General features: G+C 46.6%; 1 protein-coding gene across 5 annotated transcripts in view; it reads right to left on the bottom strand.

Annotated features, from left to right (window-relative positions):
• Positions 1–17100, bottom strand: part of EXD3 (exonuclease 3'-5' domain containing 3) — a 254817-nt gene that overhangs the window by 157243 nt on the left and 80474 nt on the right. For 2 of the 5 annotated variants that reach the window (XM_053996258.1, XM_053996262.1), the window contains 5 exons: positions 14653–14820; positions 13266–13433; positions 2855–2908; positions 2290–2429; positions 1364–1464 (listed from right to left, as the gene is read on the bottom strand). In XM_053996258.1, coding sequence (XP_053852233.1) covers positions 1364–1464; positions 2290–2429; positions 2855–2908; positions 13266–13433; positions 14653–14820 — 631 coding nt within the window. Of the gene's footprint in view, positions 1–1363; positions 1465–2289; positions 2430–2854; positions 2909–13265; positions 13434–14652; positions 14821–17100 lie in introns of those variants that run through there. The other 3 variants (XM_053996260.1, XM_053996259.1, XM_053996261.1) reach the window with 3 other exon arrangements.

The following is a 17100-nucleotide window of genomic DNA, read 5'->3' as shown; positions in this document are numbered from 1 at the left end:
CTTAAGCAAGGACTTGCCCTGCACTGCAGCCACTGCAGTTTGCATGGGAGAAAGGGCTGGAAGGACATTTGTCTGGAAGGACATTTGTCTGGAAGGAATGGGGTCTGTATTTACCCCAAGGAATCTCCTCACCAGTGAATGGCTGTGGAGGGCCAGAAAGATCTGGCCATTATCAGCAGCTACAACATCTGGAAAGCATCACCAGGTTGAAACACACTACATCCCATGGAGTGCACCTGAGCCCAACACATGCTCCTCTTCTAGATTTTTCTTTTCTTTAATTATTATTCATCAGGATTTTGCATGTGAACAGTTACATCATTTCACCTCTACCATTAGATCATGCCCTTGGTGGAGCTTTCATAAGGAAAGAGGAACAACTCTTTTCTCTTTACAGATCATCAAAGACAACATAGCCAACTGAATGCCCAACACTGTCAAGGAGGGAAAACTACTGAAAACTAATGAACTCCTGGGAAGCTTTTAATTTCAAAATAAATCATTCCCATATGCCTCAGCTTTCACATGAACGTGCTGGATCTAATTAGATCCCCTTCTCTTCCAGTGAGGGTTTGAATAGTTTATCTTGTTAACTTTTGAACACCAGTCTGAAGATGGGAGAATTAATATGCAATAGTGTTGCTGACAGGTGAAACTAACCAAAATTTGTGTTTAGAAAACCCTTTTCAGTCCAAGAAAAGAGAATTGCATACCTTGGGTTGATGATGGGAACATCTGCAGGGTAAAAGCTAACTGTGCACCTAAAAGGGCTGGTGAAAGGCCCCAAAGAGAAGGAAAAATCAGCAGTCCTCACTAAGAACTAAAGCAAGGCAGATTTTGTTAGAGACCTGCTGATGAAGCGGCTGGTGAAGTGATGGAAAATGTGCCACTTCTCTTGCAAGGCTGCAAGAGCCTTAAAATTCCCCCCACCAACCCTAGTTTATGAAAAGAATACAAAGGGCTGTGAGGCTCCTGCTTCCCAAGGGTTATCTCCTCCCAGCTGACGCACCCACAGCTCAAGAAAACAGATCCCCAGTGAATAATGACTTGCTTCTTATGCGAGAGGAATGGAGTCATAACTCAGAGCTGACCATGGTGTGTTTATGCAAAACCATGCTGAGGTCAGGATTTATTTCAGATCATGGCAGAAGCAGTCTATCAGTCACCAGCACTTCATTCTTTGACAGCACAAAGTGGTAATTCCCACAACTTGCCAGCTTTGTTTTTTCAATATCATTAATTAAACCCTGAAGTTCCCCAGGATAAATGACAGCAAAGATTCCTTGATGACCATGGAAGAAGACAAATTGACTTTGTTCTTTATTACTGAGATAACTCCACAATATGTTGTAATATCCCATACCTGAGTCAACGTTGAATCTCTCCAGGAGCCTGAAGACCAGCTTACTGAGCACCCTGTGGTTAAATTTTTCGGGTTTGTACTTGGACAGGCCTTGATACGGTCTGTAACAACATCATAGAGACACATCTGTGGCATTATCTAAAGGATGCTTCCCAAATAGCAGACATTTAACAGCACAGGGATTGGGGTTTGTGGGATGTTGAGAAGGACAGGCCCCTGCCTTTCCCAAGATACAGTGAAAAGCCAACAGCACAACCACACAAATTTCAGTCAACCACTTAAGCAAGTCCAGAGGCTCATTTTAAAGAAAGAGAAAATGAGCAACTCCTTTTCATCTCTTTTTCAGAGCTGACAGCAACTATTGCAGCTACACTGTGACTCCGACTGTGCTGCTGGCTCTGAGTGACAGGAGTTATTCAAGTGAGAGGCAATTCAGAAGTGAAAACACACACCATGAGTTGATGAGCACAGGAAGGTTAACCACTTGCATCTCTTGTTTTTCTGCCACTTCATCACAGTGTTATCTTCCTGCCAAACCTGTACAACCGATACTGAAAGTCACCCTTGTCTGCAGCAAAGCACAAGAGGCTGATTGCTCCAGCCTCCTTGGGAAGCTTTGATACTGCTCTGCTGCTGGGGTGTCCTGCACAGGTTTCATCTTGGCAGGAATGGAGCATCTGTCAATAGCAAGGATTCCTCTGTCCTCCAGCCTGAGTCATTGGAGAAGGCTCTGATACAGCCACCAGAATTTTCCCTTTTTCAGCCAAAAGTCAATATATTGTACTCCCTTACGCTGGGACACAATCACAGCCAGCAGCCAGGGGACAGACACACTGCTCTGATCACAGACAGACAGACAGAGGACAGACACACAGTGCTCTGGCAGCACCTTGGCCCCAGCTGTTCAGAAAAACAAGTGTTTCTACCTTGTGATGTCTCTGATATTGAAGCTGGGATTACACCACGTGTCCAGGGTCTGCAAGAGCTTCCTCTGGAGCTCAGGATATTCTGCCACATATTCTTCCACCAAGTTAGCTTTATCCTGGAGGAGTAGTGGGGTACACATCTAGGAGAAGGAATTATGTTAAAGCGCCATGCCCTGCCTTTGAGCCCCATGGAGCATGAGAGCGAGTCTCAGCCCTGCCCAAGCCACCAGTGCTGCCTACAGGCGTGCTGTGACATTTGTAACACAAATACCAGCAAAGCTTCAGTGCAGCAAAGTACTGATCTCTGCCTCAGTGATGAGCACAGCCAGGATTTGTTATAGCAGTGGCTGCAGCCAGAAAAGCCAGGTAAGAGGTGTAATGGAGGCTTATAAAACACTCTGTGCCTAACTTTGATGTAAAGGTACATCAACAACACAACAGGGACTTCTTGGGAATGGAGTAAAGCCTCAGGTGAAAGGCAGCAGAACTTGGAGCGTCCTGATGGATCTCCTGCTAACAAAAGGTGGATCTGATGACAGAGGATCCTGCAGAGGAAACGACTCACCTTCTCTACATCTTGATCTGGCTGTAATTTCAGCTTAATACTCAGTATGGCTGCCTAGAAAACATGAAAAAAGTTGTGTATTTAGAAGAATCCTACAGAGGATAAATGGGCATTATTCCAAAGTGAAATGAAAATAATGTTATACACATTTTTAATGTGTTAATTATTTCTGTTACATTGTCAAGCACAAATCCTGCAAACATTTGGCCACATTCATTCCACAAATGTACAAGAACACTCTTGGCAGAGCTGCAGATCCTGAATAGCAACAGCCCCTGGAGCAAAAATTAAAGATCAAATTGTTGGGCAGAAAGCGAATGAAGCACTTGGACAAAACCAGCTGGGATGGGTATTTCCTACTTATTCCACACCCCTGGAAGCACCAGGGTCACCACAAGCTGCAAGATGGGAAGAACTGTATTTTTCCCTTTCATGGGATCTCCAAATCTTTGATAAGTCAAGACCTGCCACGTTCACAAATTGCCTCCAAATCAGGATCTTCTGGAACCTGCTGGGATGAGCTGCAGGAACTCGAGCTCAGAAGAGGTGGTTCAGCCACCGCCTGTCCCATCCCAGCTGGGGACCACAGGAATGGATGAAGCTCTAACTGTGCACTGCCTGGGAGGCACAGGCACAGATTAGGATTTACAGGAGGTGAGAGTGTCTCGTTTCTGTAGCATGTGAGAACACTTAGATCCCAAATACAGAATAAGCACTTAATGGGTGACTTTAATATATTGCCTTGTGCCAGTAACTGGGGCAATCAGGGCAAGGAGCCTTGGAGCACCTCTGTGTGTTAGTGCTGAAGAGGGAACCAGGAATGAGGAGGATGGACATGGTTCCAACACCTGTGCCAAGTCAGGCTGCATCTTCCCAAAGGACTGTGAGCAGTGCTGAAAAGATACCTGTGACCCTGGCAGAGCACGTGTGCAGAACTGACCAGCGATGGGATGGACTCCACTGAGCTCACAAACACCTGTTTGTTCAGATGAGGATAAAACCAGTGTGGTAGGGAGTGGAGGAAAAGCTCTTCTCTTCCATAGGTTTCTTTGCTCTTGGTGATTGAATTTCATTTGAGAGAAAGACTAGGAAAATGACGCATTTGTCAAAATGGATGCACATTAGAACTATGCTATTTGTTGGAATATAGAAAAGTAAATTGGTTTGGGTTGGAAGGGGCCTTTAACAGGCAACCTAACTGCAACCCCTCTGCAGTGAGCAGAGACATCTTCAGCTGGATCAGGTTGCTCAGAGCTGCTGTCCATCCTGACTTGGAATGTTTCCAGGGATGGGGCAGCCGCAGCTTCTCTAGGCAAGCTGTGCCAGGGCCTCACCACCCTCACTGTAAAAAAAATCTCTTATATCTAATCTTAATCTCCCCTTTAATAGTTTAAAACCATCACCTCTTTTCCTCCACTCCAGGCCCTGCTAAAATGTTTGTCCCCATTTTCCTTACAGACCCCATAACACATAAACAAAGTGCAGTACCAAGTGTGCATTTCCCCAGGGAACAAAAACCCCACCATTACATGTCACCTGCACTAAACTTTTCTGGAAAAAAAACAGAATAACCTAAGTGGGGGCAGGCACATGCCTTGAAATCCATTTCCTGTGATCACTCAAGTGCAACCTGAACTCACCCCATCACTGGCAGCACATGTCCTGCAGAGCCCCACAGCTCATCCCAGCTCACAGCAGCAGCAGTGGATTATGTTCCTTTCTGGGGAATTTGTGCCTGTATTTCACCCACTGCATCACAGACCAAGTGTGCAAAAGCAGAGAACCAAGACATGGCAGTTCAGCTGCTCTATCCTACTGCCCCACTTAGAAGTGGGAAAACAATTTTTGTTTTGTTTCGGGTTTGGTTTTGGGGAAATTTGGGTGGTTTGTTTTTTTTTTAACACTGCTTCATTGGAAGACCAGGCTTCATCTTCAAAAGAGAAATCAAGAGAAAAACTTTAGGTGACAAAAAGAGGAATCACCATTAATGCAGAGACTGAACAGAAATACACAGGAGCATTGCTTAGCCCAGCTAAACCTCAGCCAAACCTTTCCAACTCCAGATTTTATAACTATTCCACAAGTCAGAGGCAAAGAGCTGCTTCTTTCCTCTCACATTATCAGTTTAACAATACAGTGTTCAAGCTGAGTGATTATTCTCAGGTTGAAGGTTGCTATTTCTGGTGTGGACGTGAAAAGGGGGTTTAGGTCTCCAAAGCTTTGGCAGCTGTTTTTGCTTTCCTCCCAGCTCCTCAAGTTTGTTGAATCAAAAGAAATTTAAAAAAAAAAAAAAAAAAGAAAATATTTGCAACTCTCCAGGCCTTGTTTCATCATTTGATCTTGTTAGTACCTCCTACTGTAGCCTTAGTTTTAACTGCAACATCCAACAGCTCCCTAATGGTTTTTTAATGTTCAGATTAACCTAATTGCAGCACTGTTATCTACATGGCAGAGGTTTATCTCCAGCTCCACTAACTGTACAGGTGACTTAATCAGATGAACATGTGTGGTGTCAGGTTGGGTTTTCCTCTTTCCCTGGTTGGATATACCACCCTGTCCCCAAGGGTGTAGAACAACAGATGTTCATTTGTCCAGAATGTGGGGAGCCCTCTCTTCCTTGCCCAGGGCTGGCAGATGCAGCTCCCCCATAGCAAGCCTGGAGGACAGAGGAGCTCCAATCACAGAGATTCATGGAATCCTCATGGTTGGAGAAGACCTCTAAGATCACTAAATCCAACCATCAACCCAGCACCACCACAGCGTTCACTGCCAAACCATATCCCTAGGTGCCACATGCACACGTTATTTTGAACATCTCCAGGGATGATGACTCCATTGCTCTGGGCAGCCTGGCCCATAATCTGGTTTTTAACAGCAATTTAACATCCTCCGGCTCAAGCAGGTAAGGAGCAGGCAGAGCGATGGTGCTGCTGGCAGAGCCTCCCTGCAGCAGGGAGCTCTCCGGCAGCAGGGCAGCTGCCTGGTCCATGCCTGAAGCTATTATCATGGAAGGCGAAGCGTGAGCTGGGCACTAGAAGCAGGCACCAGGCTGGATGAGGGTGCAGCTCCAGGGGCTGGGCTGAGCAGGAGGCCAGCAAAGATAACATCAGCCTGTTTACAATGGGAATAGTAAGAGAAGAGATATGAGTAACTGTAATAAAGATGAAAGTGCTTGGCAGCTGTGTCTGTGGTCTCAACTCCGAGCTATTTTAAGATTTTGTTTTGTTATTATCGTGTTTTGAATTGTTTCACTCCACAAACAAGTTTTGTGTAAAATGAGCCTATTTTTAACAGTGTGTTTACAGCTGATAAGATCTCCAGCAAAGCAACATCTCATTCGCAGGCTCACTTGGACTCAGAAAACAAACACTTTAATGAGGCTGAGCAGGCTGTAACTGAACGGGTGAGAAACCCCCTCCCCACCCAGAGCCAGCATTGCCCATCTGCAGTGCTGGGCTGGAAGGCGAGCCAGGGAAGCTGGAATTTGGCAATCCCGTTCATCCAGCTGCAGATCCTCGGGCTGGATCTGCAGGGTTGCCCAGATCCAGAACAGCAGGTACCCCCCGACTTCACCAGCTGGTCAGTAAGAGCCAAAACCCAAGGCAGGATGCAGGAACATGGGCAAGCTCTGGGGAATGCTGAGATATTGACACCTGTTAGGGTCTACTCACCCCCTCAAGCCCCAAAGAGAATATTGTCATGGCTGGTGGTACAAGGAGCCTTTGCACAAAAATATGTTTCATCCACAGAGAGTTTCTAGCATAATCTAATAACAGCAATAATTATCATTATTGCAGTACATAACAGTGTTCAACCTAAACCCCCACAGATGACAACAAACCAGGGGGAAGCTGGTCCCTCTCTTGCCTTGAACCCCCAAGTGTACCTGGGAGCAGGATGTGATGAATGCACTGCATGCACTGCTTAGTGCAGGAGAAAAGCTGATGGCCATTGCCTGATCCAACTCCTGTCCAAGTTCCTGAGCCTCCTCATCGTTGGGGAGCTTTGGGCTGTTCTTTGACTTAATGATGGCGAGTGCAAAAATCCCATTGGGACATTTTGTAATAGTTTTGTATCCCAAGGACAAATCCCTAAAATACAGCAGAGGGCTGGTTGAGTCTGGGGCAGAATTGAAAGCTAGACAACACTACACTGAATTCCACCTAAGCCACGTGTAGGTGCACTGACCAAAGGATGGGGGAAGTTTCCCAAACCTGACATGTCCAGGCCCAGCCATGAGCACCAGAGCACTCCTGCAGTCACGCGAATGCAGCCCACAGCATGGGAAAGTGGGGAGTGCTCTGGAGCGCAGACAGCCTGCACCAATACCTGCTCCTCATGACTTGTTTTGAATGCATTTGGCTCTGTCTCATCAAAAAATGACTATTCTTTCCACGTACAGTATGAGGTGCAGGAAGCCACACAAGATCTTATCTGCAAGGGCATGTGCACTTGGGTGGTGTCTGCATTGACAATTTCTGCAGTTTTCCCACGGTGGGGTTCACAGCAGAGGAATTGCCTCGTGCAGGAGAACTGCTTGGAGTGCTGGGGCAGGACAGACACCAGTGGTTGCTGATGACTTCTGCTCTTGGCTCTGCTGCAAGTGAGCTGGGACAGCACAAACACAGAGATGGCTGTGCCTCACTGAGTGCACTATTTCTGAACACACAGTGAGGGAATTTCTGAAAACCCAAAGAATAAACGAAACAACAGAAGGAGACTTTGCAGAGGAGGAACCAACGTCAACTCCAAGAAAATCACAGTGATCAAAGCCTGGATAATGGCAGAAATAATTGAGTAAAAGGCACACCAGGTATTAATCATCAGGAACATCTGGTTTGTGTTTTGGAATCACTCATTTCAAACTTGAGGCTAATCAACTTTGCTCAGCTCTCAGAGTGCATCACTGCAAGTGGATGACATCAGGTTCAATGGTTGATTGCTTCCTGCTCAAAGGGCACTTCATACACAGCTGGCTGTGGGAAGGTCTGCAGAAACCAGGGGAACAGGACATTCCTCAGGTCCACACTCAGGAGACCAGGGAAGAATGAGACCATCAACATGGAGCAGTGACAGGTTATTCCCAGCCAAAGAATTTGAGGTAGAGGGACAGAAGGCACAGGTGAGGGGAAGAGAGATCTGAAGCCAACCCTCTCTGATTTGTGTCCCTCAGGTCCTTCAGCAGTTTTAGGTGGGGTTTAACTGCTCGGCTCATTCTCTGAGCATTGCCCACCTCCAGCACACCCAGACTCTGCACAGCTGGATCTGCTGCACATCCCCAGGGCTGTCCCAGAGCCCAGAAATTCTGGCAGTAGGAGCAGAAATCTGCCATCTCATTTATGACTCCCAGCAATGCTGAAGCTCCTTCCCAGCATTTCCCAGGCACAGCCCAGGGCAGAGGCGGCTCTGGAGGCTGGGAAGGGCAGCAGTGGGCCGTGGCCCGTGGGCTGCCTCCCTTTTCTCCAGAGGGGCATCACCGGGCAGGCAACGTGCCACTACAGCAGCAGGGTATGTTCAGAGGAAATAGGGGTGGATACTGAAACATCATCGTCTTTATGGGAGAAACAACTGCTGTAACATTTTCTTTGGGCTTCTTAGCTAATATGATTCTTAATTTAAAAGAAAAAATGAAATACAAATGAACACACTTTAAAATATAGTAAGAGCTGAACATGGTTTTGTATAGTTAAGGTGGTGAATGGAGATAAGAAGCAATATCAGAGACATTTTCCCTGGCCTGAGAACAGCTCAGAAAGAGCCGGAGTGAGGAAATCAAAAATCTGTTTATCCATTACTGTGCTCAATCAATGCTAACACTGATCTCTACGACAGATCTGCAAAGATATGCTGTGTGTAGTCCAGCACCATGGATGAAGTAGGGCTACAAACACCAACATCCCTGGCTCTGATTGCAAAATCCCTGCACTAGAACTGAAGGTCATGATGGGCATTTTACACTTCTGAGTATTTGTGCTCCTTTAAGTTTAACTCTGGTCAATCACACTTTCTGTTATGCCTGTAGCAGTATTGCTGACAAAAACCTGAAATTCTGTGTCTACCCAACTTTTTCTCTGGGTGTTCCAACATATTTTATGTCAACTTTTAACTGAACTCTACCAGATAAGCCACATTATCTTAATTGAAAGAGCAAACGTGAACCAAATTTAACATACGAGCCTTCATTATTTCTAGAAATTGATGGATAAAACATTAGAAGAAAAAATATACTCTGCTTTTGAAAACAGAGAAATCTCAACAGACAGCAACTGAAAATCCTGGTAAAAATAAAATCCTACTGGCTTCATCCAATATTCTTTTTTAAGAATCAAAGTGATGAAGGGAAGAGAAACTCTTTGAATCACTGACACAGAGGCTGGAGTGGGAGGTCTCTCAGGCCCAGGAATATTTCTGGTTGTCAGAGGCTAAAAAGATTATTTATTGTTTCCTTCCTAAACCCAGCTCCACTGCCACCTGTTCAGAATTTACTATAAAGCTGTTAAACAAGATGAGAACTTTGATGCTGACTGTGAAAACAAGTTTCACTGTATCTGACCCGAGCAGCACTCACTGCTGATCCAGAAGTGAGGGAATTTGATTTTTTTCTTTAAGCGCAGCTATCTTTTTACCTTTATAAGCTGTTTAAAAAATGTAAATAAAATGACTCAGTGGACAATAGAGGGCATTCATCCCCCAGAAAGACAGCCGCCACCCTTAGACATGAAATATCGCAGCACATTAAGTCATGAGACCCCGCTAATCAAAGCTGACAGGGCCCTGAATGTGATTTCTGCTGAGACTTAGCGATATCATGGGGCACTGAAGCATGCACAGCCTGCCAGACTGCCCCTGTTCATGTGACAATGGCTTTTATTCCCCAAAGGGGCCTGAGAGTGACAAGAGTCCCCTTTGTCTCCGGGGTCCCGCATTCGCAGTGCAAGAGAGGTTCATTCAAGCAGCCCCAGACACTCTTTGAAAGGCTGAAGTGTAACATAAGATGACCATGAAACACTAGCTTGCCTTCTGCCTACCCCTCATTCTTCTCCAGCACAGCCTGGCCTATTCAGGGCCTCTCACAGCCCTGCTCGCGCTGCATTACCCCCGGTCTGCTGAATCCCAGCATTGTCCTGCCAGCACCCAGCGCCCTTCCACACCAGATCGGGGTGTCCTTCCCACACCAAATCCAGTGTCCTTCCACACCAAATCCAGTGTCCTTCCACACCAAATTGGGGTGTCCTTCCCACACCAAATCCAGTGTCCTTCCACACCAAATCCAGTGTTCTTCCACACCAGATTGGGGTGTCCTTCCCACACCAAATCCAGTGTCCTTCCACACCAGATCCGGGTGTCCTTCCCACACCAAGCCCAGCATCCTTTGCACACCAAACCCGGTGTCCTTCCCGCACCAAACCCAGCATCCTTCCACACCAAAGCCAGTGTCCTTCCCACACCAGAACAGGTTGTCCTTCCCACACCAAAACATCCAGAGGCCTTCCCACACGAAATCCATCCAGAGTCCTTCTTGCACCACTTCTACTGACACTCAAGTACCCTTCTCACACCAGAAACACTCACCACCCTTCCCACATACTCCAAATCCAGCACCCAGCACCCTCCCCTCACCAAATTCACCCAGTGCCCTTATCACACCAAATCCACTGGCACTCATTGCACTTCCCACACAGAATTCATCCAGGGCCCTTCCCATGGCACATCCTCCTGCCCCCAGCACCCTTCCCACACAGTGTTCCCATTTCCCAGCCCCGTTCCCCACACTGTGACCCCTGGCTCCCATCGCCCTTCCCACACCACATTGGCCTGGCAGCACAGCAGGGCTCTGGCACCTTTGGCACAGCCCAGGTCGACAGTGGCATGGAGCCATGGCTGCCTTCTGGGAAGGGGACAAGGCTGCTGTGCTTCACTGGAACTCCCTGAGCGGGAGTGCTGAACCCTCCCATCTCCCCACGCCATGGGGGCCACAATGAACAGAGCTGGGAGCCCCTTGCCTGCTCAAAGCTCTCACTGCTCCTCCAGCAGCTGCACGCTCCCATCACAAAAGAAAGATGAAATGCCAGACAGCCCAGACACCTCAAAACCCACTTCCACATCCCTACTTCTCCCCAGCTCCCAGGATCTACCTGTTTCCCTGCAACCCGGGAGCACAGTGCCATCCGCTGGCGCTGCTCCCCGGCAGGTGCCTCCTCAGCACAGCCCGTGCTGCTAAACCAGAGCCAGAATCTGTCCCTAGTCCCCTCTCCTGTTCCCCGTGCCAGCACTGCCCCAAGCCCCAGGCTCAGCCTCCGACCAGCTCCCCCAAATCCAGGTGTAAGGGAGGACCAGAGATGCTTCAGCACCAAACAGCTGCCATGGCCATCCCCAGGAGCTTTGGGATCTCGTTTTCCAAAGGGAACATTCTCCAAAATCTCCATGAGGGAAAGGAGCCTTAACTCTCAGGGCAGAGGACATGCATGGTTTGCACACCACAGACAAAGGGAATAACCTGCTCTAGAATAAATCACAGAATCCCAGACTGGTTTGGGTTGGAAGGGACCTAAAAGCCCATCCAATGCCACCCCCTGCCATGGGCAGGGACACCTTCCACTGTCCCAGGCTGCTCCAAGCCCCGTCCAGCCCAGCCTTGAACACTTCCAGAAGCAGCCACAGCCTCTCTGGGCACTGTGTGCCAGGGCCTCACCTCCCTCACAGGGAGGGATTTCTTCCTGATAGCCCACATAAATTTCTCCTCTTTTAGCTTAAAATAGTTGCCCTTGTCCTATCACTATCTGCCCATGAAAAATTCATCTCCCTCTTTTTTATAAGCCCTTTGAAGTACTGAACTGTAAAATGCCTGGTGTTTTTTTGCAAATACAGCAAGAAAATAAATAATGACAGTCAGGATTTGTATGATTTCTGGCCTTTCAGGTGAGAGACTGAAGAGCCAACAATCCGACATGTGAGTCTGCTTCACTGCCCCAGCTGAGAGATGGGGAAGAGAAGGACAGACGGACACCCAGAGCCACTGCAATGTTCAGAGCCCCAGCTCCAGGTTGTTTAGGGTTAGCCTGATTTAGTCTCCAAGGGCAGTAAAAGACTTCCTGTTGTTTTTGAAGAGAAATCTATTCATCCTTCTGGTAACAAAAGAAAGCTAGAAGAAAGCTATGGCTGAGAGTGAGAAGCTGTTGAGGTTTCCTGTTCTTCACACTGGGAATGAGCAGTAAATGATCTCTGCTGTGAAAGAAAAAACAGAACAACAATTCCACCAAAAAAATCTAGAGCTTTCCAAAGCTGGATCTAGAAAGAACTGTATTTCTAATGAAAACAAATATCTTTGGAGCCATGAAACTAAAAATCCCACTTGAATATAATCAAATAAGATATTTCTTCATGTTGTAATTGTCAAATATTCATGTTCAAAATTTTTTGAGCACAAGACTAAGTCTCAAGCAGCTACCTGGGAACTTCAAACCAAAGACAAAAGATCTTTGTTTCAGTATTGAAAGAAATCAAAAAGAATGGGATTCCAGGATGTCACCTGGGAATTCAGCTTTACTGAAGAACAGAATTTTAAGAATGCTATTTGAGTTTTGCTTTTACTAAACAAGGTCAAGTTGTTATATACCATCCAAATGAACCATGCTTCTAGGAGAAAAACAAACCCTTTTGGCTTTAAAAAAGAAAGATCATAGAATCATTGGGAGGGACCTTCAAGACCATTCAGTTCCACCCCCTGCCATGGGCAGGGACACCTCCCTCTACCCCAGGATGCTCCAAGCCCTGTCCAACTTGGCCTGGAACAATTCCAGGGATGGGGCAACCATGCTGGAGATGCTTCAGTGCTGTAAAACAGGGTAAAGCACACCAGATCTGGGTCTGGTGAACTCCTGCCTGTGTCAACCACCCAGACATAGACACAGGAGGTGTTACACAATTGGAATATGAGCCTCAGTGGTAAAGAGGCTTCAAAACTCCTCCAACTGAGACCTGAGGTTGGGGCAGTCACATGGGACCAGTGAGGTTTTCCAAGCCCTCTGGGTGCAGGTGGGCTGGAGATAGCACAATAGGTCTATGACCAAGGACTAAAATCCCTTCTTTTCTTGCTAAGGACAAGGAAAACAAAAAAGAATACAACCATCCCCTTAAATTCTCCAAAATAAAGCCTATTAACCTATTATTTTCAAAGGTCAGCAAAGTAGTGGAGGGAGGATTCCCTGGCATTCTGTCCCCAGGCAGCAGAAAAGCCAAGGTTGAGCCCAGGCTGCTCCTGTACACGGGAAGAGCACGTTAAGCAGCAGCATTCACAGTGTGCAGCTGCTGGGATGAAATGGAATTCACATTGAAATGCATCCAAAAAAAAAATGACATAGACGTTCACAGAGAGCTGGCAAGGTAAATTTATTTGAAAGACATGACCCACCTCTTTGTAATTGCCCTGGAGATAAAGATGACTGACATGTTCAAGCAAATAGTTCCGGTCTGCTGTGTGGAGCTGGTAAATGCTAATCAGGGGGTCAAGCAGATTAGTTGGGCACTGGGAGAGCATTCCGAGCACACGGGCCTGCAGCTTCTTCAGCTTGGTGCTAGACTTCAAAAGACAACCAAAAAACAATCAAACACAGGTTTGGTAAAGATGGCTGCGATTCAGTGGTGGTTGAAAACACAGCTTGTTTAAACAGAGTAAGCGAATTCCTCTGGAAGAGATTCTCTGATTTCCCCACGGAGTCTGCAGGCAGAAATCAGAGCAATATGATACACATTTTTTCCACAGCACCCACTTTAAGAACATGAAATGTTTGTGGGGTAATTCTGGAGAAGGGATAGGGCCTTGTGCAAAAGTAAAATCTGAAACTGGAAAAATACCCTCTGTGCTAACAGAACTCTTCAGAAATCCTCCCCTCCAGTTCCCAGCAGGAAATCTTTGAATTCAGCGACTCCCCTCCAGGGGAGATCTCACCTATCAGGCAAAAGAATTCAATTTTCATTCCCAGGCTTGCTGCTGGGTGCATGGAGGGTAGGGAAAGCAAAAGCACCATCAAAAGATGCACAGACACAGGTATTTAAATCCTTGTGTTCCCACGTGATCATTCACTCATGACACAGGAATTTCAGTGCCAGTCGCACTTCGCTGATCCTGTAATGGCAGAGCTCAACATCGAACCAGAGCCATTTGGAAAAATGGGAAAGGAAGCAACACAAATATAAAAGTATCCTGCAGTTCAGAGCCAAAAGCTCACAGAAGAGAGAAAAATCTCAGTAGGTCAGAATATCTGGAGGCAGAAGGAATGGTAAACATTAAGACATATAATCTGATGACCCAACTTTACAGAACTAATCATTCAGCTGCTGAAAAGGCAGGCTGTTCCCATTTTCTGCATTCCCACCATATGGCAGGAATTAAGCAATCCTACAGTAACTGGCTTCTATTTACAGAGCTGGAAGAACACACAGAGCAGATTTCTGCAACTGGGTTTCTACTGACAGCAGGGATGTGGATTCCAGTGGGAGAGCCTCCAGCCTGGAAAGGCTGCAAGAGGCTCGACCAAAGTGGTTTGATCTGGAGAGATGAAATCCCAGCTCTGGAGGGGAAACAGCTTTGGCAGCACAGCTCCCAATATGATTTCATTTTCAGGACAGCATGCCACAGATAATATTTCACTGTGTTTCACACCTTGTCACACTCTGTATAAGGCTACAGAGAAGATACTGGACTCTAGAATAAAGTGAAACTAGAGATGCTTGAGGAACATTAAAATCAATTACTCTCTCTCCTCTCTCCCAACTCTCTTGCTTTCTCTTTTTCTAACCTGTGGGACAGCAGGATGTGCTTTTATCCAAAGCTGCAGCTCCGTGGTGATGCAATACCCCAGGGAATGCCCTCTCCCTTTCCAATCACTGCTGCTCTCCAGCATGGCCAGGAGTCCTGCCAAAGGGTCCTCCAATCTGGCAAAGCCCCGCCTGATTTCTTCCTTGAGCTGCCGAGATACAAAACCACATTGTCAAGTACAAAAAGATTAGTGAATCCTCCCTTCCCCCAGCTGAACACAAAGCTTTATTTTTTTTAATTTAATCTATTCAGAGAGGTAACTGTTGCTATTCAGCCACCATCCGCGCCTCCAGTGACTTTTCATGTCATTACAGATTCCTTCATGGCTCACTGCACCTCAAACCCAATGGGAAAAGCAGCAATTGTCCACACTAATTATCCCATAAAGACAGAGAAGTTGTTCTGTGGGGCAGACAAAGGGGCTTGGGATTTGGGGGAGGGGGAGAAAAGAAGTGAGCTGGAGAGAGGGGTGTTATTGGGAAAATGGCAATATTGAAGGTAGAGAACTGGGCTCAAAAACCTCCTGATCTTCTAAGACACCTGCAAGGTGTAGTACAAGAACCCCTCCTCATGGCTTCACCACAAACCTGCACTTTTGACCTTATGCCTGCTTTTGTCACAATAGTGCCCAAAATCGGAATATTTGGGAATCTCAAATTAGTTTGGATTTTACACTCAGATCAAAGTGAATGAAATATCTGAGTTCAAATTCTGTCAGACTGTCATCCTCCAAATCTGTGCTCCTTCCCCCAAAAGCTCCCTGATCACCTCCTGCCCCTGCACACCTCCATGAGCCTAAAGGCCACACAAAGGGTCTCAGAACATGGGAAAACTCCATGCCATAAATCTTAGGAATCCCAGGGTGATGTGTTTAGAAATGTGAAGGAATTGGACCCTCACTTTGTGAATGTTAATAGGCTACTTACTCCCCATCTGGTAGAAGTGATAAATTAGCAGTACTGAGCAGTATCTCTATAATGTTTACATTAGAAGTAGTTTCCAGGGAGCTGGGAGGGTTGGCAGAGTGAGGAGGTGGCATCCTCAGTACCCACACAGGACCTCTCACTGCATGGTACATCACAGTGAGGAGCAGGGCGAGAGTAGAGACAGAAAACAAGAAATCGCTGAGAGCAGCTGCTCTCTTTCTTTTCTGGCTAAAAAGCCAAATCCAAAAGATGCTCATTCCTGCTGCAGCCAGCACTTGTAATTTACTGGATTCTTGGCCCCATTCAGAGCTTCCAGTGGAAACAATATAAAGTTTGAAGAACAACATGGAAAACAAAATAAAATCTACAGAAAATTTGCCAGTGAATTTTTTCTTTTTTTATTCATCGGCAATTTTTACTGGAAGACAGTTGTTTTCCAGAGTGTCTTTCATGTCTGGAAAACCCACAGAACCTATGGTTTATGACAGAAACTGTTCCTTTCTCAGTGGGCTATAAAGGCAGTATGAAAAAGCTGATGACTAATGGAGATGTGACTTCAGATAAGAGATTTCTCTCTCTAAGTAATTCTCCCTGTGGCAAGAGCTTGCCATGTTAAACACAGGCCTCCAACTTTGCTGGGAGATGCAGCAGAAGGCAAAGATGAGCTCTGATCCAACCACAAACATCCAATACAACAGCCAAAGGAAAACAGAGCAACTCACCAACTCCACTGCACTGTTTGGAAATGGCTTTTTTTCCCCCCAAAAAACCCCATTTCAGCACATTTGGAGCTTCCACCACCCCACTCAGCTTCTCCCTGGGCAGGAATCTGAGCCTGGGCTCTGGCAGGATGGGCTCCAGCAGACACCAGGTCCTGCTGGCACAGGCAGAGCAGCTCCCAGCACTGACACCATTGCCAGCAGCACGAACTGCTCGTCTGCTCTGAGTCTGGCCTTCGTACCAGTGAGACTGTGATGAGCTGGGAAAAAGTCTCCTTCCAAACCTCCCAGCAAGCCTTCAGCTAGGGCATCTATAGTCTCAGGGGGAAAGGCAGAGAACAAAAAGGGCACGAGACACCTAAATCAGAGAGGAAAGAGTGCTGTGCTGCCTGGATTGTCCCTCTGCCAGAGAGGGATTCCTCTCAAACTTTTTTTGTAATTGCTGTTTCCATTTCAATTGATTCCCATGGCAGGGAATGCTCCTTGGGGGAATTTCTACAGCCTGACAGATCATGGGAATAGGAAAATGTTGCTGATGCTCAAACTGCACAGTCCTTTATTCAGCTTTGATCCCCTGTTTCTAGTCCCACAGCTCCAGACAGTCTGCTGATGCTTCCTGGTTATTCCCAAACTGTCATTCCTATGTAGAAAATGACCATTTCTTATACCTATGTTCCAGAACTGGGGTCATGCCCTGGCAGACACATTCTTGCCCATGGCCACTGATTTGAGACTAAGGGGCTGATTTACCTCAGCTCATGGACAATACTGACCTACAGGCAC

This window comes from Vidua macroura, chromosome 21 (genome assembly GCF_024509145.1).
Source record: "Vidua macroura isolate BioBank_ID:100142 chromosome 21, ASM2450914v1, whole genome shotgun sequence".
Lineage (NCBI taxonomy): Eukaryota > Metazoa > Chordata > Aves > Passeriformes > Viduidae > Vidua > Vidua macroura.
The sequence above is the reverse complement of the archived record's forward strand: the minus strand, read 5'-3'. Positions and strand labels throughout refer to the sequence as shown.